This window comes from Aspergillus heteromorphus, assembly GCF_003184545.1.
Source record: "Aspergillus heteromorphus CBS 117.55 chromosome Unknown BO70scaffold_9, whole genome shotgun sequence".
In the NCBI taxonomy this organism is placed as follows: domain Eukaryota; kingdom Fungi; phylum Ascomycota; class Eurotiomycetes; order Eurotiales; family Aspergillaceae; genus Aspergillus; species Aspergillus heteromorphus.
Genome location: NW_020290414.1, coordinates 762,883 through 786,481, shown reverse-complemented (window position 1 = coordinate 786,481; position 23,599 = coordinate 762,883). Strand labels below are relative to the sequence as shown.

General features: G+C 51.2%; 7 protein-coding genes across 7 annotated transcripts; 3 read left to right on the top strand and 4 right to left on the bottom strand.

Annotated features, from left to right (window-relative positions):
• Positions 1–352: 352 nt before the first annotated feature.
• Positions 353–2,113, bottom strand: BO70DRAFT_352084 (uncharacterized protein; the record flags this gene model as incomplete). The annotated part of the gene is made up of 1 exon (XM_025541774.1): positions 353–2,113. One exon carries the CDS (start codon positions 2,111–2,113, stop codon positions 353–355), a length of 1,761 nt encoding a protein of 586 aa, XP_025400312.1.
• Positions 2,114–4,850: 2,737 nt separating this feature from the next.
• On the top strand, positions 4,851–5,207 carry BO70DRAFT_395645 (uncharacterized protein; the record flags this gene model as incomplete). The annotated part of the gene is made up of 1 exon (XM_025546550.1): positions 4,851–5,207. The coding sequence occupies one exon, from the start codon at positions 4,851–4,853 to the stop codon at positions 5,205–5,207; it is 357 nt and encodes a 118-aa protein (XP_025400311.1).
• Positions 5,208–7,124: 1,917 nt separating this feature from the next.
• On the bottom strand, positions 7,125–8,058 carry BO70DRAFT_352082 (uncharacterized protein; the record flags this gene model as incomplete). The annotated part of the gene is made up of 2 exons (XM_025541773.1): positions 7,125–7,821; positions 7,871–8,058. 2 exons carry the CDS (start codon positions 8,056–8,058, stop codon positions 7,125–7,127), a joined length of 885 nt encoding a protein of 294 aa, XP_025400310.1.
• Positions 8,059–8,944: 886 nt separating this feature from the next.
• On the bottom strand, positions 8,945–10,128 carry BO70DRAFT_424236 (dimethylallyltryptophan N-methyltransferase; the record flags this gene model as incomplete). The annotated part of the gene is made up of 2 exons (XM_025547613.1): positions 8,945–9,804; positions 9,863–10,128. 2 exons carry the CDS (start codon positions 10,126–10,128, stop codon positions 9,018–9,020), a joined length of 1,053 nt encoding a protein of 350 aa, XP_025400309.1. The 3' UTR covers positions 8,945–9,017.
• Positions 10,129–12,761: 2,633 nt separating this feature from the next.
• BO70DRAFT_424234 (WD40 repeat domain-containing protein) lies at positions 12,762–13,922 on the top strand (the record flags this gene model as incomplete). Its single annotated transcript, XM_025547612.1, has 1 exon — positions 12,762–13,922. One exon carries the CDS (start codon positions 12,762–12,764, stop codon positions 13,920–13,922), a length of 1,161 nt encoding a protein of 386 aa, XP_025400308.1.
• A 3,664-nt stretch (positions 13,923–17,586) lies between these two features.
• BO70DRAFT_335061 (disulfide isomerase TigA) lies at positions 17,587–18,794 on the top strand (the record flags this gene model as incomplete). Its single annotated transcript, XM_025541044.1, has 2 exons — positions 17,587–18,094; positions 18,182–18,794. 2 exons carry the CDS (start codon positions 17,587–17,589, stop codon positions 18,739–18,741), a joined length of 1,068 nt encoding a protein of 355 aa, XP_025400307.1. The 3' UTR covers positions 18,742–18,794.
• Positions 18,795–18,823: 29 nt separating this feature from the next.
• Positions 18,824–19,926, bottom strand: BO70DRAFT_428551 (heat shock factor-binding 1 family protein; the record flags this gene model as incomplete). The annotated part of the gene is made up of 3 exons (XM_025547988.1): positions 18,824–19,296; positions 19,609–19,708; positions 19,861–19,926. The coding sequence occupies 3 exons, from the start codon at positions 19,924–19,926 to the stop codon at positions 19,166–19,168; spliced, it is 297 nt and encodes a 98-aa protein (XP_025400306.1). The 3' UTR covers positions 18,824–19,165.
• Positions 19,927–23,599: the final 3,673 nt, after the last annotated feature.

Sequence of the window (23,599 nt, the reverse complement as noted above, 5' to 3'; positions counted from 1 at the left end):
AAAAGCCCGAAAAGTGGTTGAGGAACGGTCAGCTAAAGCCTGAAAAAAAAAAGCCTGAAAAAAAAAAACCTGAAAAAAAAAAACCTGAAAAAAAAAAACCTGAAAAAAAATGAATGAGGAGACCGAAATACCACTGTTACGCGAGAAATTGACCAACAAATCTGATGGTTTAAAGAAGACATGCTATTCAGCAGTCTAATTGGTAAAAGCCCGAAAGAAGAATGAAGAGAATGAAACAACGCAGTTGCATAAGAAATTGACCAACAAAGTTGATAGTTGGAAGAAGGACATGCTATTTAGCAGTCTAGGCTGTCCACTCGGACTCACCCCCCTGAGGTTAAATCACGTCAATTCAAAGACGAGCGTGATCTTCAGAAGGCATCTCGGGCTCAGCCACGTCAGTCACCCCAGTGCCCTCCTGAGCTTCCCCCTCAGGTGTCACCTCGGGTTGGACCTGGGGCTCACCCTCGGACGACCACTCGGGCTCAGTCAAATTGGTCAACTCAGTCAACTCAGAGACCTCCTCTGAAGTCACGTCAGGTTGCACCTCAGGCTCATCGTCAGATGACCACTCGGGCTCACTCAAATCGGTCAACTCAGTCAAATCGGAGAACTCCCCCGATGTCTCACTAGCACCGCCCTCCCCAGATGCCGCCCCACCTTCTTCCTCAGAATCTCCCTCAGGGACCACATCAAGTTCAATCTTATCTTCATAATCAGAGAGCATCTCAAACTCGCTCAGATCAGTCATCTCAGTCAAATCGGAGAGATCTTGAGATGTAACTCCGGCATCCGTCGCAGATGTGATCACCTCGGTTTCCTCAGAGATCACCTCAGTTGCCTCAGAGATTACCTCAGTTGCCCTAGAGTTCGCCTCGGTTGCCCTAGCGTTCGCCTCGGTTTCCTCCACAAGGGCAGTCATCAAACTAATCAACACAGAGATCATGTCAGTCCCCTGAGCAGGCTCATGATGGGGCAGTGGACGGTCAGCCGAATACTCCGGCGGATAATCAGGTGCAGACTGAGTGGGATATTCAGGCGCATGCTGAGGCGTATGCTGAGGCGGATACTGAGGCGTATTATGAGGCGTATGCTGAGGCGGATACTGAGGCGTATTATGAGGCGTATTCTGAACCGGATACTGAAGCGTATACTGAGGTGTATACTGAGCCGGATACTCAGGCGCAGGCTCCGGCGCAGACTTTGGCGCAGACTCAGGCGCAGACGCAGGCTGATACTCAGCCAGATCCTCAGCCTCATTCTCATGATCGGCGTCATACTCAGAGACACTCTCGGACATCGCCTCGGGCTCCTCCTCAAGCATGGGCTCGGACCCCTTATCGGACATCGCTTCACACTCACACCCGGCCTCACACTCCCCTTCACAATCAGTCCCACACTCAGCCTCATGATCGGGCTCATAATCGGCGTCATATTCAGACACCCCCTCAGACATTGCCTCCGGCTCTCCCTCAGGCGTGGGCTCGGGCTCCCCCTCAGACATTGCCTCGGGCTCCCCCTCAACCACCGTCTTAGACACCCCCTCACAAACCCCCTCAGACATCGCCTCAGACTTCTCCTCACAGGAGCAAGAGCAAGCCTCAGATCTCTCCTCACAGGAGCAAGAGCAGGCCTCAGACCTCTCCTCACAGGAGCAAGAGCAAATCTCACTCTCAGCTCCCACGCAAACACGAAGGCGAGCAAGGTAATCATTAATCAGCCAGTCATCCCGGCCGATCGTCAAATACTCATTGCGATACACCATCACGTGCTGTGCCCAGTCACTCAAATGAGTGCCAATATAAAACGCCAGCTTACCACCACATTCGGCGATTCCATACGGGAGCACCCACTCAGGGAGACTCTCCCGGGTGGTCTTCCAAATGTGCTCAATGCACCCGCGGTGGTCCTCCCAGTCACCCTCCTCAGCCATGGGCATACTGACAAAGGCCAAGAAGGTACCCGACTGGAATCGGGACACATGGATCTCAACGTAGTGTCCTTGGCTGTGGTAATGACCACGGACGATCTCCAGGCGGTATCCGTCCGCGGTTGGGAAGTAGCGATTGAGGTAACCGCACCAGTCGGTCATGGCTGTGGTTGTGGATTCCATTTTTTTTTGTGTACAGGTGGTCGGTTTGTGGATTTGGGTTGGAGGATTGCGGACTTGCGGGCTTGCAAGTGTGTCTGTCGCATGAAGATGAAGAAAAAGTTGAAGAAAAAGTTGACAAAAAAGTTGACGAAAAAGTTCCGTAACTGGAGGTCTCCGACGCCTTTTTATAGACGTTCAGAGGCTGTGATGTTTTGGAACTTGTCTAGTGTTGTTCGACGTTTATCTATTCTATCAGCAGGTATCCGGGTCTAGAGCCTCTTTTGGCCCATGAGAAGGAGTTTACCATGGTGTTGACCTACCATGATCTTCATTCCGAAGGAGATCTCCATGCTCGGGGCCATCCAGATCTTGATAAACGAAGGTCACCATCCTCGTATCAAAACAATATACGGGGAAGGGTGGAGATCTCCATGCCCGGGGCTATCCAGACCTCGATGAAACGGAGTTTACCATCCTCACATCAAACTCATATACGGCAAAAGATGGAGATCTCCTACCTACATGCTCACGATCCGGATCAGGGGAGTTTCTGGTTACTTACTCACTTACTCACTATAGCAGAGAAGGGACGAAGGAAGGAGGAAACCTCCTCCACCCTATCCAGCACTCCCGTCACATACCTAAGAGCTTCTAGCAGCTACACACTATTGAGAATATACAGTGTCACGACTACGTGGAGAGGAGCGGCGAGGCTCAATGAGAGGAGGTTAATTCGTAGAGAGGTGGTGAGGTGATCCTACCTAGGCTATGTATAGGAAGAAGAGGCGAAGCCATTTACCTGACTGGAGGGCTGTAGGGTGGCTTGCTGGTTGGCTCTAATGCCGCCTTGTAGATCTGTAGCTGAAAAAGGGAAATATAAAGCTGAAGTCTATTATAGAAAAAAATCTATCGCGAGGAAAGGAAGCTGGGTAACAAGTATGGCGTTGTTTGAGTCGTTGAATTAAGGTTATTAGGGCTTTTTAATACAAGCGAGGTAGGGCGACGTTTTCAAGATTAAATGTATAAGATTTATAAGATTGATCGTTGGTAGGGCTAATTCTTATAGAGAGTATGGTAGTAAAGACTTGAAGTTCTTCAACCGATAAGGTTTCTTGGGAGCCAGCGGAGGCGAAGAGGCACTCTGTACAGGCGGTTTAGATAAGATTAGTTCAAGTGAGGTTATCAAGTGAGATTGATTGTATATTATCAGGGACTTTATCCAGTAATTTGATTAATGATAATAAAGCCGCTCGGGCGCTTTGTGAGGTTTCCAGATGCTTATATTCTAGGCGAGGGCCTCTGGCGGGTTGGGCGGAGATCGGGAATCAGATAAAAACAAATAGCAGGTTCATAAAAGGCTCCGTTGTAGTAAGAAGACTTGCTATTCTTGGATAATATAAAGTGCTATTTTGCCATATATACGCAGTAATTAGCCTCCGTTGGTAATTAGTAGAGAGGTTTTTAGTAATTGGTTAAGTATGTCTTCTTTCAAGTACGCGGGTTAATTATTTCATATAAGATTATATATAAGATTAATCTTAATAAGATCTACAGCTCTGACTCCTCCCTTTCTACCTTTAGCTTTAATATAGACTCTATTCATATACCTAGCTCTAGCTTTAGTATAAACTCTAGTTTTAGCTTTAGCTCTAGTAATATAGACGCTTTATCTACTAACTTAAGACATAAAGCAGGCTAGGGCTCTGGCTGACTAAGATCCTCGAGATGAAGATTGTTAAACAAGATAGAATTACCGGGCTATTTTCAAGCATTTCTTCTTCCTATCCTCATCATTTCTTTACATTTGCTAATAATAGCCACAGGGTGAGTATTTTTAAGAGATTTAGCGAGGTCTTCGCAGCTACGGAACTTATTAAAATAATAAGAAAGATTATGAATAAAAAGGACCAGTAAATATACTGACGAGCGCCACTGCGGGAAAAGGAGTACTCCCCGCGCATGGCGCTCCGGAAGAGGGACACCTGCGATGGTCCTGACATATATTCTAGTTTCTACATATGATTGTCTATTTATCCCGCGCGTTTTTGAGGGTTTTATTCAGTGAGGTGGGATTTGAGGCTACTTCAAAGAGTAAATCCAGAATCCCATGTCAGGGTCAAGTAGAGGGGGGGAAGTCAGACACGCGTTAAAATAGTTAAAATAAGCAAATCTACATGTCTTATGATAGAAGTTAATAAGATAAAACCAAAAAAGGTCTGGCTTTATCAAAGATACGGCTAGTTAAAGTCTTGTTTCAAATAAAGAGATAGAAGCCGGGTTCATAACCTCTCACGACTTTATAGAGGGGAACAGCGAGGCTCAAGTAGAGGTTAGTTCGTAGAGAAGTGGTGAGGTGATGCCAGCTAGGCTACGTACAGGAAGAAGAGGCGAAGCCAGTCAATTGACTGGATGGCTGGATGGCTGGAGAGCTGCAGGGCTGCTCGTTGGCTTCAATATACAGGGCCATCCAATAAGAAGTTCCTGAATACTATTTACGCGCCATGTAAGTCTACAGTAGTAGTTGAAACCCTACAGGAACTACGGATATACAGCAGATATGTTTACTTCTACGTGATCATAGCAAATTCGATAGCGCAATCTTGCGGCGATGTATTTCTGAGATTCTCTAGAAGATACATGATTTAACAAAGGAAATAAGCGGAGCCTGAGCTTGTGTAGCTAAGCGGCGTGTACGAGACGTCTCCATTTAGGAGATCGAACAGCCTCTCAAGCAGTCACGGCAGCCGCACTTGCTACCATGGGTACTATCAGCATACCATCCGCTGGTCTCGCGGACAGTAGCCTGCGAACCTCGGGCCTGCGAACCACCGCCCTGGGAACCACGAGCCTGCGAACCACCACCCTGGGAGCCACGGGCCTGCGAACCACCGCCCTGGGAGCCACGGGCCTGCGAACCACCGCCCTGGGAACCACCGCCCTGGCCATGAGAACGACTAGGCTGGGTTCTAACACCCGCAGTTCTGCTGCTCTGGGCATGCTCACCGCGCATCTGAGCAAGTTCATACTCAGAGCCGCGGCGTGCGCCCTGGCGTTCACCTTGATTAGACATCTTGTCTTTCAGCAATTTCAGTTTGTTTTGCAATTGAAAGCTTGAAAGATCAAAGTCTGTTGTGTTGGTAATAACTGTTGAAAAATAAAATCTGTTTTCTCTGGGATCTTGGGCCTTTTTATATTCGTGTTTGGGGGGGGGGTCTATGTCTTGATCTGTAGACGGAGATTACCATTTCTACAAGGATAAGGAATTTATCGCTGTTGATATGGCAAACTACCAGGAAGACTACCGATGTATAAGGAATTTACCCCTGGTGATATGGGAAACTACCAGGAAGAATACTGATGGATCAGGAGAACTCCCTGTTCAGACCATCCCAGGCGGAAGAAGATGAGAGAAACTCCATTATGGAGAGCCTCTTCCCTCTCCATTTCCAATCCCCTTCTTCCCCCCCCCCCCAATATGCCTCCCCCACAGCCAATTCCCCGGCATCAAAAACTCCACATCAGCCCGACACCCATCCAGCGGATCTTCGATCTGATTCCTATCCACCACGGCCTTCAAATTCCCCTTCAACACTGAAACAGGGTAACGAAGTCGTCACAGTGCTATGTTGAGGAGATTACCGGTGGAGGATGAGAGAAGAGGAGATTTATGTTAGGGAAACCCCACCAGGGGACCTTGCGTTCTGCCTGTCTGGCCTGGAAGAATCCGACGATGACACCCCCATGACCCCCGGGACTCCAGTTTCTCAGGCCCGGGGTCGCCGGGGTCGTAGAGCCCTGGGTGGGAACGGCTTTGTAGTCTCTTAAAGCCCCCCCTTTCCCCCCAATCATCTATCTTCATTATTTATCTATTTCCTAGTGAGACTCTGAAATACATCATTACACTATTGAATTTGATTTGATAAAGTACAACTATCTGCTATAACTCGTAGTCCATCAAGATTTCCAACCACTGTAGATATAAGAAGGCGCTGCAGGCACACCCTCAATGATACATCTTACAGGCGTACTGGGATTGCTACACACACCTTTCCTTATAATCCGTGTTTTCAGTTAGGGCTATTGTCCAACCGCCTTTCCTATATTTATTGCCCGCCCGCCTGCCCGCCTGCGCGATATCCCTGCGTGTGGCCTGTTCACTGCCTGCGCGTTAAGTAAATCAACCTGCTTATATTACAATATACTATACCTGCGTGTAGTAAATTCAACCTTCCGGGCCGTTCCGTGCCGGAAGAGGCCCAGGGATGGTACTATATGGTGCCGGGGTGCACACAAAGAGGGCGGTGATACGCGCACACCCGGATTGCTACATACACACACACACACACACATCAGGATTACCACACACATATCTACTGTTCTGATACTATATCCTTTTAATATAAAGATATGTATAACACGCTACCTGTGTAAACAGAATAATATAATACTATCTTACTCTCTAAATAACCAGGCAGATGTATAAATTAAGATTAGGGACCAGGTTAAAGTTAGGGTTACGCTCGACAATCTACTGGCAATACCGGCATCTTGCTAGATGTCAAAGAATACAACAACAACAACAACTAGTACTACCAGTACTACTATAATATTATGATGGAAGGCCGCTGCGGCAAAGAAGCCCTCTCCATCGCATCTTCTCAAGAAGGTGTCACACTATGTCTTGGAGCTACACATGGACGAACTTAAAGTTTTACTACAATATACAAATTTACAACTCTCCAGGCCTTTCTACTTAGGAAAGTGACCCTTTATCTACTCTAGTCCCTAATATCTTATACTCAAGATCTAGAACAGTCAGAATCATTTACAATTTACAAAAAACAGGTTTACTTGAATCGATTTACGTATATCGATTTTACTTGAGGAGAGGGAACATTTTGCATGAAAAATGCATTTCATTTAGAGTGGAAATATAAATAAGCTGATTTAAGATTAGCACTTAACTAAACAAAGATAATGTCACTGTCAGAAATGGTGACAAGGATGTGAAGCAGTGTATTCTTTTAGCACACTACTGGATGCAGAACCCGCACGGGCAATACCTGGGGTGGGAGGCGCTGTCCGTGGAGCCATGACTGCCAGTGGAGCGATGGCTACCAGTGATGCGATAGCTACCAGTGGTGCGGTTGCTACCAGCAGCGTGCGGGCTACCAGCGCTGTGGCGGCTACCAGAGGAGTGCATCCGCTGCAACTCGAAGTGACCGCCGGGAGCGTAGGGGATTGCGCTCGAGCGAACGGGTCCCAGGATAAGATCCAGCTCATGCTGATCATGAATATCAACATCATACTGCTGGCGAAGAGCCCCTGTCTGGTCGATCATCGCCTGAATGATTCCATTGAAAATAGGCAACCCCCTACCCTGCAGGTTACCTGGGGGCCCCATGCGCACAGCGGTGACCACAGGCACACCACCATGATCGATGGTAGTGACAGACTTGTAGAAGGCATAGGAGCTGCCGGAGGCGGCCAGTCCCATAACGTCATAGCTGCCTTCCACTCCACCTCTCACCTGGGGCTTCATCTGCTGGAATCGACGAGTGAACAGAGCCTGGAACTGCTCCGGGTTGGTGGACTCGCTGTAAACAAATGCGAGGAATCCGCCCACGTCAACGAAGGAGTAGCGGACTTCGGTATCAATTCCATCTTGAGGGTCGAAAATCGGGCCAGTCTCCTCGAATCCATCCAGGGCCATCTGGTCGCCGGTGGGACTGGGAAAGTAGAAGCGCAAGACCTTAACCCAGCCGGCGGCATTCATACCGAAAGACATTTTCACGGTAGATGAGTGAAGTTTGAATGTTGTCCTGTAGTAAATTTGTGCCGAAGGTATGAATGTTCAGACTGATGCTAACGAAACTCGAACTGTTGGTGGAGAAAAAAAGATTCTGTTCCGGGGCGAGGTTGGAGCTGTATGTATAGTCTTCGGGCTGCCGATATCTGCTATCCATGTTGACTCTATCCGGAGGAAGTCTCCTCCTCGCAATGGTTGAACGAAGCTTTCCGTCTCCTTTTCTATGTTCATAAGAGGATCTCCTAGATTGTACGGTCGCGAACCATTCCAAATCAACCAATTGTGATGAGAGGCCACTGCAGCAAAAGGAGAACTCCCTGTCGATGTCTCTCTGGAAGAGGACCGCTCCTGAGAATTATGCTGTCTTCAAGGGGTTGCCAGGGTCTGGTAAGGCAAAGTCCGTTGTGATTTTATGGATCCAGGCATCGTACCAGGACATTGCCACCGCCAGACGTGACTACCACCTGTATCCGGGACGGTCTAGGTGGGAGTTATCTATCTGAGCCCGGGAGCTTGTCTTAGATACACGTATCTCAGACCCTAACGCTGATAAAAGCATCGGGAATTCTCTTACCAAAGTGGAGCAAGCCCAATTCTGGTCGCAGTCGATCATTTGTTGCAGGGAGTAGCCGACGGTTTCCGGAGATTGAAGGTCCATACTTCTGATTGAACTGGTCGAAGTAAAGGAAAGTCACATATGAGTACGGAAAATGTCATTTCTGTAAAGCAGGGCAGTAAGGCGCGACGAAGACCAGTAATTGGGAGCCTGTAACAGGAGTGACTGCTGGAGTCGTGATGCTAGCTAGGAGGAAGCGAGATGACTGGGGAGGCAGCCACTACAGGCGGTAACACCCAGCCCCGCTGACACCAGTATGCAACCTTGATAGGATATTAGTGAGCATGAGACTACTTGCGTGAGATGGAAAATCTCGAGTATCCACTCGACTCACATCTCATGTTCAATTCCTATTTCTATTATGAAAAGAATGGACACGGTCCGAAGCCTAGTCGCAGATCCAGCCACGTCCAAGTAATCTCACACGCCCGAAACGAAATCTCCTCGAAATACCCAGTCGACGATTTTCCAATTCAGAGCTTGCATCGGTAGGTGTAATTCTATAGATTCGTTGGTTGGAGTCTATAGAGCACCGCATATGGCGAGATGTACTGGCCTCCATCACAGCCCTCATTCGACCAAGAGGCCACCTCCTGGAGCCCGGCCTCGTCAAACAGCTGCTTTCTTTCCTGGTGACCATACTTCTGACTCACAGCAACCTGGACCAATTCGTCTTTTTTGACCACTATATGCTCCAAAGGCGGGCCCAGTCGAACGTCGTCTGATCTCGGAAAGTATGAGCCCTCCTGCCGACCAAGGTGACGGTTCCACCGCGTCAGATAGTACCATTTTTCCGGATCGAATGTCGGAGGAACCGAACCAGTCTCATCCTCGCTGTGTCCTTCTCGAAGAATAGCATTTGCATGATCCATTCCGGACATCAGGAAGCCTCGGGCTCCATCGGCCGTATACGCCCGCAACACCTTCAGAGGCTCCTTGCATCCGTCAATCCCGACCAAGACAGAGCTATTCGGAGACTTCAGCGCATGGGTCGCGATACTGCGCAGAAATCTAGCTGCGTCCGACTTCGAAAAGCTCCCAATACTCGAGCCCAGGAACAGAACGCAATGAGGCAAGTCTCGAACCGCGGGATCTTCCTCCAGCCACCGCAGAGCATCGTCAAAGGTGCCATACAGTCCCCCGAACCGCACATGTTTGTATGTCTCCGTTGGGATCACTTCCAGCGATGAGGCAATCTCCGAGTGACTGACATCTAACGCGTAGTAGGTAACGTTCTTCTCCTGGTGCTCAAGTGCCTCTAGCATCGGGATGACATTTTCCAGGGTTCTATGCATTGAGTTGATTAGCAGTGAGACTTGACATGGTGACGTGCGCTTGCACTTGCCCGCTTCCAGATTCCACCACCACGCCACCATCTGGGATGCTGCTCGCTATCTCGTTCGCTTTGCTTTTGAAGATGCCCAGTTCCTCGTGTCGTATGTAGTAGTCTGTGTCGGCGGAGTGACGGTCCCAGTGCCGTAGGCCTTCTGCGCTGCATACTATGAGACTTGTGAGCTCTTTTTTCTCCTTGCACATCCCTTCGATGATCTTGTCGCGGATACTCTCCTCCGTGCTTGATTGGCGAACATCCAGAACCGTGAGTCCGGCCATTTTCGATCTGTATTTGCGAATCGTGCGCAGTAGCAGGTATATATAAGAATGCAGAATCAGTCGATATGAATGAGAGTCGCTAGATGACCACGGAAGTTGGACGGGACTTCTCAGGTAGGGTTCGGAGTGTGTGAAACCGTATCCATGACGGACGGCGTTTAAAGGGCGGCTCCTGCCGTGTCGGCCTCGCTCATCAAAGAGTGGCAGGAGCAAGGCCGGTGGGACTTTAGTGGCTCTCGGTGGTTGTCAGATAGATGGTATTTGGAACAGTTGCATGTCTCTAAGTTCTTAGGGGGTTCGATATGTAAATTCGGGTTGCTTGCGGTTGTTTAATGGGGTTATAGTGGATATTTCAAAAGAGGCAGTTTTTGTTGTGGATTCGTATCATCTCTACGGTGGGCACTGGGTGAATGAGAAAGTAATTCCCAGGACAGCCCCATGGGCGAGTGTGGGCCGCTGGCTATATCCAGCCATACTAGCACATGCCTCGAATGCATTTACTTTAACAATCCTAATCTAGCCTTCTGGTGTTTTAAGTTCGAGGTCTTTGTGTCCAGCTTAATGATGTTTCATTGACTGACAGTCGCCTTATAACCTACCTATCGAACGTCATAACGAAGTACAGTTTTGGGTCCTTGAATGAAGTAGCCAGTACATAATATGCCAACTGGATAGTTTAACAGCAATCAATAGCTAAGTCTTCAAGCTGGGTGTTAGATGTTTGGCGACTGTCCAGATGGATCTGCACCCCACCGGGTTTTCCTTCTCCGCATGCTTAGACTCGAACCCCTATAATATCCTGGTGAGCGCCTATGCCTTCTCCAAAGCCATAATTAGTATCTTCTAGGGTGAAATGTTCATGTCGTGATGAGCCTAATTCTGGGTGGCTTTGAGGACCCCTTTGGGGATTATCTTGTTATATCAACTATTTGCTATGGTCATATGTGCATCCCTCAAAGATATCAGCTATTTAAGCTGTCTCGGAGGTGATCGGGATTTGACATTGTGTCAGAAGTCGACATGTGCCCCCCAATAGAGTAGTAAAACGGTGTCTCGAAATCCTTCTAGTCATAGAGGTGCACTTGGGCGTTCGAGCAAGTGCCAACTAGCCCAGCGCTAGCATGGAACAGAACACGAACCACCCCTGAGCAACCTTCATCTCCTCATGAGTCATGTCAGGTCTAGCTTACGGCCACTGCTGCCTACCTCCCTACCTTAATTTAACCTGGGCTGGACCTGCTCTTTCTCAACTTCTTCTAACGCGTTGGTGCGCACATGAACTGTTCTGTTACACAACCTAGATTCCAGATTCACTATGTTAAGGACACCGTTGGAACAGAAGCTTGGTGAGATGCTATTAGAACGTTCAGACTCCGAGGATACGGAAGAGTCCGACGCTGAAGAACTGGGCGGGTTAGACACTGAGGATGGGAGTGATTCCGACGCCGAGGATACAGGTAAGACAGACACTGAAGATATAAATCGTTCCTGGCGCTCTCCACGACCTAGTCATATCCTTCTTCAATCAAGCTGATGCGAAAACATCACCAGCCACACCAACACCATCTTATCACCAGGAATTCCGACCCTTTTCGCGTCTCTATCCCGAGTTACGTCTCAAGGTTTGGCAACACGTGCTAGAATCCGGTAAACCGCGTCGCATCGAAGCCGTGGCTCATCATCATCTCGGATACTACGAACGCCACTGCGGTCTGGGATCGCCTGCGAGGCCATTCTGCGGGACCCCAGAACATGGCGGTGATCCGCATGCGTCCCATTCTGCATATTACATGCTATCGCTTTATCTAATGCAGGGCTCACATCTCGAGAAGGATCTGTGTTGCTTTACGAAGACACCTACAATCATCAGCCTGGTCTGTCGCGAGGCGCGAGCCGCAGTTCTTCTCACCTATCCACGCACGGTACGGGTAGGGCGTCTATCCCCGTTGGAGCCGCTGGGGTTTTCGGTCACGTCTCAGGTAAACACGTATCGCGATATACGCTATAACCCGAAGGTTGACATCCTGGATCTGAGCATCATGGGACCGTGTGAACATCGCACCACGAGGGCGGACTTTGATCCGCAACTGGGTGCTGAGAATTTTGCGGATGTTCCGATACCTGCCTGGAGGCCCGATTCTATTCCGGGGTCATTCAAATTTGAAAATGCTAAGGATGCCCTCATGAGGTTTGAAAACGTGATCTTGAGGCGATCGGAATGTGACCAGCGGTGTCCGAGTAAGCAGGACAATAGGATGGTGCACATTTGCCAGCGTGACTATGCCGAGATTTTGTCCTTCATGTCGTCACTCCAGCAGGTCATGGTATATCCTGCAGTCTATAGTGAAGGCAATGAGTCTACTAGCTTAGCTGCTGCAGTTGAGCGGGGTGATATTGTGGTGGTTGACCACGATGACCAGATCGGGCCTCATAGCACCGGGGAATATCCGGACAGTGTTTTGATTGCTAGAGACAACTTGGCTCGAATTTTGGCCGACGCCAATCTCCATCTTTCTAAGGACAATGTCTGGATGCCTCAGGGGAGGAAACTGCCTCGATTTGCCTTTTCGGTACCAGCAGTACAAGCAGAAAAGGAACATCTTTCTGCCCGCACATACCCGCGTTATACATCCATGGGGGCTTATTCATTCTCGACAAACCCCAAGCTGCAGTGGATTGATGAGATACCTGATATACAGAACTGGGGGGGGATACCACAATGCCTCAACAGCCACCCGGGAGCGATCACTGCGCTTGCTGCTGCCCAACAAGGCAGGATTCTAGCATCTGTCTGCCGCGACGGTGCGCTGCGTATATGGGATCTAACAACAAGACAATGTCTGAGAACTTTGAGGGAACCTTCCCCGACTGCATCAGTTAACTCCGTTGCCTTCGTCGAGAACGAGACAATCCTGGTGACCACTGCAACTGACTGCATAGCGCAATTATGGGACCCCGCCACAGGGCAGTGTCTTCAGACTCTCGAGGGCTATACCGACCTACCCACTACAGTAATGTTCGTCGAGGGCAGAATGCTACTTTCCGCCTGTTATGACTCGCAAGTACAGCTGTGGGACCCGGTGACCAGTCAGTGTGTGCGGACACTCAAAGGCCATGTCTGTCCCGTCAGGGCTACCACCGCCACTACCGACAGCAAGATTCTAGCAACGTGCTCCAGCGATGGCACAGTACAGCTCTGGAATCCGGCCACCGGTGAGCGTCTGCACAGACTCACTGGCCACACTGCCTCCACCGCAGATGTCGCCTTCAGCCACGATAACAACATACTAGCCTCATCCTCCAGCGACGGCACCGTGCGACTCTGGGACCCCCAGACTGGAAGGTGTCTCCACACCCTTGAAGGCCACACCAAGACCGTCACCTCCGTCCACTTCAGTCCGGATGATAAAGTCCTTGCATCCTCCTCTCACGATTGCACCGTGCGACTCTGGGATCTACAGTCCGGGGATTGTCTCCAAGTAATCAAGGGTCACCGTGGTTGGGTGAAATGTTTGGCTTTCACCCCAAATAGCAGGACTCTAGCAACCGGTTCAACAGATAGGAACGTGCAACTGTGGGATGTCAGCACTGGACATTGTTTGCAAACGCTCAAGGAACATTCTGGATGTGTTTCGGATATTATCTTCACCCAGGGTGGTCATTTTCTAGTGACCGGGTCTTGGGATAACACAATTCGACTGTGGGATTTGGGTGGAAGACTTGGGTCGGTTGGTGAATGTTGGAATCCGGTGTGCTGTCACTCAACTTCATCTTTGGGGGGGGTAAGGGAATGAGCTGCCTTCTATAGACCGGTGAGGTAGCTTTTTATTGTTATTACTGTATGGATTGTCTAGTGCCATCTTCATAGATTACTCGTTGTCAGCGTCTTAAAGCAGCGGCACCGCGGACTATATATAGCGTCAAAACTGGCACCAAAACATTGAAAAAACAAGCCACGGCTCTAAACCATATGGAGCAGGAAACTGACAGAGGAATTGAATTCAGTCTCAAAATAAATCCATAATAACCATCATAACCCACCCTGCAGCCGTCGGGAACGCATTCCGCGGCACGGGGCGGATCCGCCAGTTGGTTGGGCCAAGACGGGCTCCCGTGATTGGCTTCAACAGCCACTCGATCCAACGGCTGTCGCATCATCCATCATCCCATTCCATCCCATCCCATCTCATCCACCTTCTCCCCCCTCACCCCCTCACCCCCCACTTCTCTCCTTCTCTATCCTCTCGTTTTCCTATTCCGAACTTATAATCCTCCCCCTCCCCTCTTTTCCTCCCTCCCTCTTCCCTCCCCCGGGCTCCCATGCCTGGTATCGGCTCCCGCGTCCAAAGTCCGTGACAGAGCTCCAGCTACCATGCCGAGTAAGTCTCCTGCAGTCGGGCTCCCCCAACCTCTCGTTTCGCAGCTAACACCACCTCGCATTCACACAGTCCGTCCCTTGGATGAATGGGCCGCCACCCGCACCCAGTCCCTCCCCCTCTCCGCTCTCAAGGGGGCGGTGGTCGGTATCGATGCGTCGCACTACATTGCTCAACACCTCCTCCACCCCTCCACCCGCGAGCCCCTCCTGGTCGCCCTCGGCGGATTCCCCTTCGCCCTCAAGAGCAACATTGAACGAGAGCTGCAGGCCCTGAAGGACCTCGGTGTGGCGTGCGTTTTCGTCTTCAACGGTTTAGACTTTGGCAAGAAGGACCAACGGCCCCACGTGCAGCAGGAGTCGGTCCGGGCATTCGAGCAGGCCTGGGAGCTCTACGACGCACAACAGGCCGACCAGGTGGTGGACGCCTTCAGCGGTGCCGGTATGGCAATACATTCCGGGAGCTGGTGATGGGCGCTGAACTGACTTTGCTTCGTCTCAGGCACCCCTCGACCCGAGTCCCTCTACCGGTTTTTACAGCGCATTCTCTATCAACATGGCGTCGACTACATCGTGGCGCCCTACAGTGCTGCGGCTCAGGTGCGGAAAGATACGCTCTTTTTGATACTCGTCTGGCGCGTTCGCTGACAGCCGTTTCTCCCACAGCTCTCCTACCTGACCAAGGGCTCGAACCCACTAGTCGATGCCGTTTGGGGATCCTCCGAAGTCCTCATGTTCGACGTCGACAAGCTCATCACCCGCATTGATATCGACCCGGCACAATTCTTCTGGATCACAAAACAGACCTGCCTGGAGGAGCTAGGCCGGTTATCAAGCGAGCAGTTTCTGGACTTCTGCCTCCTGCTGGGCTCATCCTTCCTTCAACCCCTCCCGATCTTTGACACCCCCGCCTTCCCCGGGAAGGGCGCCAACGTCCGCGATGCCCTGCCCATGTTCAACGCAGCTGGTCGCAATGCCCTCGCAGTTTGCGCCCAGTTCGAGGACGACCGCCGCATGCAGGAGCTCCAGTACACGGATCGCTACAAGCGTGCGCTGATGACCGTCAAGCACCATGTCTACATTGATGTCGACGGCCGGGTCGGTCCCATGGACCAAGAAAATTCTTCCTCCGACATGCACGAACTGATCGGCCAGCGCCTGCCGGAAGAGCTCTACTTCTACCTGTCCAAGGGCATCTTGGGTGCCGATGTGCCCAACTACCTGACTTCCGGTGAAGTGCTCGTCTCGCTGCCGTTGGGCGTCGAGGACACGGAGATCTACCGTGAGGTCGCGGCCAGCACTCTCACTCCCACCCGTACTCAGGCGATCTGCCTACTATCGAACTCCCTCCACCGGTTCTACCAGACTAAGGACATCAACGTGCGCACCTGGTACGATGAAAAGTCGCCCTCCACAATCAACCTCAAGACTCTTCCGTCCGTCAAGGAAACGATCCAGGCCTGGAAGATCCGCACCGAGCAGCTCCCCGAAAGTCTGAAGAAGCTGCAGACTTCCGGTGGACGGTTCAAGTTTGCCGTTCAGAGCTTGAAGGATTCGGATTTCGTCGCTAAGTCCCTGACTGCCAGAGACAACCAAGTAAGTGGCTTGTCCTGAGTTCCCGAACGAAGCTAACCACCCCTAGCCACTCACTTCGCAAGATGAACTTCTCGCCAACGTATTCTGGCGGTTCCTGCAGCTCCGTGGCTACATCAACGAGAAACATCAGCTCACCCCGTGGGGCGTCTGCCTAGAACAGGCACTGTCGGGACTCGACCCGGCGGATGCGCTGGAGGAGTCGACGTTCCTTGCCATCGAAATGATCCGCTTTGGCCTCCTCAACTCCACGCCTTGGTTCGCCCACGTCTCCGGGGGCCCGATGAGAGGGTCGGGTAAGTTACATATTCTACTGGGTCCCCGCACACGCTGACACTCCCCAGACGAAGATAAGAGCCGCAACATGCTCATTTCCCGCGTCGCTTGCATCGCCAAACTGCAGCACAAGAGCATCGGCTACTCCGGGCCGCTGAGCCGACAGCTGCTCTGCTACCGTTCCTTGATATCCGAAGTCCGCTCCACGCTACGGAGCCTCATTGAAGTGGTCTTGGCTGGCCTCCTCCTGAGCGGCGACGCGGAGCGGGACCGTAGCGACTGGGGCGAGCTGATCATCAAGTAAGTGCCTTTGCCCGCCAGGATACATTCACGCTGACTATCTAGGCTCCCGTTCATCGACGACAATGACTGCGGCCTGGGAATTGCTGTCCGCACCTACCTCGACGATCTGCCGCTGCAGCAGGGGGATCCCACTTCACCGGAGGCCCGGGCGGAGGTGAAGTCGAAGGGCAAGGAGTGGTTCCAGCACAGCGACAGCTTCACGGGCAACCTGGACATGGCATTCAAGCTGTGGGACGCGGTGAGTGTTCCGCCCCATGCTGCGTGATTGATCTATTGACTCATTTCCTCCAGGTCTACCGCGGTGCCCAGAGTGCGGGCAAGGAACTGAAGAACGGCAAGCAGTGGGAGGACGCGAACCTCTGGTTGGCCGAGCGGCGGTGATCCCAGCCCTTCGGCGTCCTCTGCTAGCGAGCAGAGGCCGAGTAGCAGGCCATGACAACGACTTCGCGAACTACGGCGATCGTGTTGGCGCCGGGCTCCGAGCCCCTGCCCTGCCCGTTCCGCGATTCAACTCGAGCACGATGTATTATTAGGAACAAGAGGGGCGAGCGTCGAGTAACGCGTAGGCAGCACACCGTAATCAGGGGGGGCTGTGAAGGAGCGTAGTGGCGAATACAAATATTACCAAATGACCGAAATGACCATCCCTGTGCTGTGCTGAGCAAGCAGCTGTTGCGCTGCGCTGCTTAGTGATGCGTAGTGACAAAGTGTCCTCTTCCCGCGGCGTCTCCGCAGCGCTTCCGCCTTCCACCGCGGAGCTCATACGATCATCGACTGTGTCCTCAATACCATTCGACCTCTACCCACTCCCACTCTCTCTCGAGCTTCCTATTGTCACCTCCACCTCGACAATAGGCCTTTCCTCCCCCCCCCCCCCCCCAAAAACCCTCCCAGTCACCCATCCACCCACGATGGTTCGCCTGAGCCAGCTCATCAGCTGCCTGGGCCTGGCCTCCGCCGTCACCGCGGTCGTCGACCTGGTGCCCTCCAACTTCGACGACATCGTCCTCACCTCCGGCAAGCCCGCGCTGGTCGAATTCTTCGCCCCCTGGTGCGGCCACTGCAAGAACCTGGCCCCCATCTACGAGGAGCTCGGCGAGTCCTTCGCCCACGCCTCCGCCAAGGTCACCGTCGGCAAGGTCGACGCCGACGAGCACCGCGACCTGGGCCGCCAGTTCGGCGTCCAGGGCTTCCCCACCCTGAAGTGGTTCGATGGCAAGAGCGACCAGCCCGAGGACTACAAGGGTGGCCGCGACCTCGAGTCCCTGTCTGCCTTCATCACCGAGAAGACTGGCGTCAAGCCCCGCGGCCCCAAGAAGCCCGAGAGCAATGTCGAGATGTTGACCGATGCCAACTTCAAGTCCGCTATTGGGGGTGACCAGGCTGTTCTCGTTGCGTTTACCGCGCCGTGGTGTGGCCGTTAGTTTCCCTCCCTCTTCTTTTCTACGTACCTCCCTCCCATGGGGCGCGCGCGCAAACTAACAGATGGCCAACAACGAAATACAGACTGCAAGAACCTCGCCCCCACCTGGGAGCTCCTCGCCAACGACTTCGCGCTCGAATCCTCCGTCGTGATCGCCAAGGTCGACGCCGACGCCGAGAACGGCAAGGCCACTGCCCGCGAGCAGGGCGTCTCCGGCTACCCCACGATCAAGTTCTTCCCCAAGGGCTCCTCCGAGTCGGTCCCCTACAACGGCGCCCGCTCGCAGCAGGCCTTCATCGACTTCCTGAACGAGCAGACCGGCTCTCACCGCGCCATCGGCGGCGGCCTCGACGCCAAGGCCGGTACCATCGCCGCCCTCGATGCCCTGCTCGCTACCTCCACCCCCGTTGAACTGGCCGCCGCCGCTGCCGACCTCAAGGACAAGTACGCTACGTACTACGTCAAGGTCGCCGATAAGCTGAGCCAGAACGCCGAGTATGTCCACAAGGAGCTTGCCAGGCTGGAGAAGATCCTGGCCAAGGGTGGCTCCGCCCCTGAGAAGGTCGATGATTTGGTCTCCAGGAGTAACATCCTCCGTCAGTTCTTGGCTGGTGAGGAGAAGGAGGAGAAGGATGAGTTGTAGATGTTTTCCGGCTTGTATGGGTTATGAATTCGCTTGGGGGGGGGGGGGGGGGGTAGATTGTCTGGTTAGGTTGGGTTGGGCTGGGTTAGTGTTCCTGTATGATACCGAGAAGGGAAGCATATCAATGCCCCTAGAAACTATTATGTATGAAATCGACGCAATCCGCCAGCCGTGCATAGGGTATATCCTCCTCTACCTTCAATCTACTACCTCCTCCTCCTACCACATCATTGTTCAATCTCAATCTCAATCCCAATCTCAATCTCAATCTCAATCAACCCCCCGACAATGAATAAACACGATGAATCAAACAGCGCAAACGCTCAAGAAAAACCAATCCAATCCGAATCCCTCGAACTCCCGTCTCGCAAAAGTAATTGGGAGGAAACGCATGAATGAATGAATGAATGAATGAATGAATGAATCACTTCGCCGGAGCCGGACTCTCACCCCCCGCCGCGGCCGCGGCTGCCGCACTGGCTGTCGCGCTCGCCGTCCCGTCCACGACCGTGAATGAGGCTTCTAGCTCGTCGAGTCGTCGGGCCATGTCGTCTACTGTTCATGGAGAGATATTTTGTTAGCATGTATATTCATCCAGTCATGCATTTATGTAAAAGTATCTCATCGATGAACATGAACTTCCTCCGCACCGCAGCGCAGACAACAGTGGATCTCGGCCCGTATGTGCTTGGTCTTGGTTGTTCTGTCGGGCGGGGGTATGTAGGTTGCAGTATGTGGGATATATAGTATGCGCGCGCGAGAGAGAGAGAGAGAAGGGGGGGCGGGTATGGATGGAGAGAGGGTAGGGATGGATAGCGATGGGATGGGCAGGGACGGGCAGGGATAGGTGAAGAAAGAAAGACGCACACTTCCCAAACATCTCGCGCGAGACGCCGTCGAACTTGTGTTGCAGTTGGTCGAGGAGGTCGTCTACGGCCGCGGTGAATTGGTTTTGGGGGTCGGGGGTCTATACTTCATATAGGTGGGGTGTTGCGTTAGTATTAGTTGTGTGTGGTTTCGTTGGTTGGGGGGGGGTGGGGATAGGGATGCTGAGGGGTTGGGTTGGGATGGTATTTTTGTATAGAGAACGAGGGGGAGGGGAGGGGAGGGGAGACGCACCTGGGTGGATGTTGTCGGGGCTGTCACGGAGTCGGTGATTGTTGCGAGGGGGGATTCTTCGGACATTTTGGGGTGAGTTTCGATGGGGCTTGAGTGGATTGGGTTCTGGTGGTAGGGAAAGTTGGATGGAGGTATAGATTGGTGGGTTGTTGAGTGGTGGTGGTGGTGGTGGTGTTCTTGTATGCGACTGTCGATTGTTGATTGTTGATTGTTGATTGTTGATTGTTGATTGCCATGTGAAGGAGCCAGACAGACAGACAGCAGTATTGCCTCCCCGTTCGGGTATAGTGCGGGCAGGCCTTGGCGTGTTGTGTTTGTTTGATCGTTGCCAATCGTGGTTGGTTGCTGCCTGAGGCAGTACTACATCTTTATCTATCTCCATCTGGGGAACTTCTTTTCTTCTCTTTGTCCATCGTTCATCATTTCGGTTGCATCTACTCTGACTGTTTTATCAGTAGTGCAGTGAATTATTCAAAAACAGATTCATACTTTCGTTTCACAGATACATGGCGACAACATTAACAGGCCTTATGGTGAAAGGAACAATCAATTCATCAGCACTGCCTTCATTCAATACAATTGCTAGTAAATGGACATTTAAACATGCTTTTTCCCTGGATGATACTCTCTCTCTTCCTCCCTCTTCTCTATCTTCATTCTTCATTCCTGTGATGTGTCCATTGCTGATGACTGTAGCAGTTTCATATACTATTTCTTTTGGCTATCACTACTACAGTTGATATATATCGCTACCACTTACCATTTCCACTGAGGACAGTACTATAGTCTCTATCTACCTACAGCAGACAAGAAAAGACAGTAGGCGTTCTAAGCTTACCTATAAGATGGTATATTCCCAAATGCCGATGACTATATATTCCTTCCTCCGGCATCGTTTATCCATCACACAAGTTTGTTTGGGAAGCTCGAGGAATGTCTCCCTACTCCTCAAAGGTATCCAAGATTATACCGAAGCCTCGGGGCTCGGGGCTGTCCGGTATCAGTCACCAGTCATACAGCCGGTGGATGTCGTCCGCAACTCTATATTGATCGTCCGTACTAACCCTACCACTACCATGGACACGGCACGAAAGGACAACTGGGAGATAGTCAAGGTTATTGCAGACTCAAAGAACCTTGACATACGGCGCACGTGGAATCGCGCTGCCAAATATTCAACTCTGGAAAAACAACCGAACAGAACAAGCGAACAGCTGGCGAAAGTTGAAGAGGCTGAGAAACACCAGTCAGCTAAGCTCGTGCAGCCATCGTATATCTGATATAGACAGGGCTCTGAAGCAAAGCTCTCATACTTTATGGAATATTCCTGCCAAGTTGCAAAGGGGAACCTTTATCATCAGTGGTGAAGATAAGAAAAACAGAGGTGCCTATCTCAGAGGGACAGGTCTACCTTCGCATGAACACAATCTGCCCGTACTCGATACTGCTACTTGAACCTACTGAGGCCAGCACGCACAGAGATGCAGATCTGGCGATTATGGTGTCATGGGGTGCAATCAGGCATCTTGACTCTCCTTCTGGGGGTTTATGGGGGCTCTATATGTCCGTGCGTCATCTGGATTGTGACTCTGCATACACTTCAGTATCGGAGTTGGCAGATTAACGGATACTCCACTATTATCGGTTTCGAAGTGGATGATGAAAAGGAATAGAAGGTTTCCGCAACAACACACGTCCTACTAATTGTTGCCACAGCAATTTACAATATGTAGCAGCTCAGCAGTTATGCAACTTGCAAAGGTCCCTATCGCTAAAAGTTCCAGCGGCCTGTTTCTAGCAGACTGAATTGTCGAAAATGCCCATGTCATTGTGGACGGTATGTCCCTAGAGAGTTTCAACGCCCCTGTCCGTTATCAACCTCGCCGAATCATAGAAAGCTTTGATACACTATTGGCGCAAGTATCACTGAGGACGGGTGCACGGGAGGGAACAGGCTTATCTCTACGGCACGTGTGAATATACCCTGTTCAAGTTCAAGTTGATGAGGCGGAAGAGACGAAGGATCTTCATGGATGACGCATGAGCAGAATCTCTAGTGCCGTATGGCCCTGTTCGGCCGCATCAAACAATATGAGCCCAATATGACTACAAGACGTCCTTGTCACTCAACTTACCTATGCCTGGACTCAGTTATGGCCTCCCAGGACCTCGCATCAGTTGATTCCTACGATTGGAACTGCTACCCAACGAATTCGAACAGATGTTGCTGTTCTTCGTGGGCTATCTGCCAGATGGGGACTTTTCCACTGCCGGGGTGATTGCAAGCAACATGAGAGCATTCCATTCGGTTCCAAGGAATTCCACAAGGACGGTGTGTGGGTGGAATTTCAGGGCTCTCACTGTACTTCAGCCGAGTTGTTCTGTTCGTCTCACGGACTCTATCAAGCATCTTCGCAAATATCAAGACGGACACTCTACTATATTGTGTTCAACACATTAATGCGACAGCACGCCAGTGGCAAAGCGCACTGTCTTCTACGCAGCCGCCAACAGTCCGATATAACAGTCGAAGAGCTCTATGCGACGTCTAATGGGGACCCCCCCTAGTCAGAATCTCTGCTGCATTCGATCGCACGCTTCTCAGACTCGCTACGGGGGACGCTCCTTCGGGAGACGGCTGACCGGAGTGACGACATTCTGGAAATGATTCGGGTGCACTGAGTGGTGACATCTAAATGCCTACGTCAATAACCTTGGCCGGCTCATCTTTCTATTTTCTGTGAGTTGTTGAGTTATATTGGGATGATCTAATGCTGCACCTGCCTCGGTATTAGGAATGGTGTGGTGCGGCATGCGAAGATAGGACTAGTATGGCCAGAGAGACGCGATTTTCTTCCCAGATCTCTTACATGCGCCTAGGCCCTTGGGATGCAATGATTTCTTTGCTACTCGCTGCATTCGGAACGTCTTGCCGTCGAATTTGTCTTCCTACCGGTTGATTCCTAAAAGATGTTGGCGGTGACCGCACCTCCCTACTTGGACGCCGCGATTCCTGGCCCCTCCCACCGGAATCAACCCACTCTTTTCCGTTGCTTCGTGTGGCTTTTCAGACGTCGCGATATTGATCAACCTGAACATCAAACTTTCAGCGCTCGGCTTGACGCAGATGAAGCATTGAAGTTCGCTGCTATCTATATGAAGTGTACTTACGACCACAATCATATTGAAATGTTATTCAATGTCGGTGACAATGTCTATCTACGACTACATCATGGTTACAACTTGCCAATGTCGGGCACAGGCCTTAAAATCATAAAGAATAAGTTGAATCAACAGTATACCGGCCCGTTCCCCGTCCTTGAACGTGTTGGTCGCCTAGTATATAAGTTGAAACTACTGGACAAGTGGAAGGTACATGATGTTATATTGATAGCCCAGCTCGAACCCGCTCCTAGCAATCGTGAAGCTGATCCCTACAACCGTGCTTTATCTAAACCGCCCCCGGTTGTTGATGAGCAGTATCCCGATAACACTGACCGCTACGAAATCAAGTTTATATTAAAGAAGCGTATAATGAAGCGTGGCAGAGCAAAATAATACACTTTCAAGTATCTTATTTGACGGGATAATTATGATCCTGAGGATGACTGGTGGGTTTCTGCTCGCAATGTCAACGCACCTGAGTTGATTACTGAATAGTATAAATAATATATTACTACTGCTGGCCTATCTGTCGACCTCGATGCTGAAAATAAAGTGGCATAACTCTCATCTCATC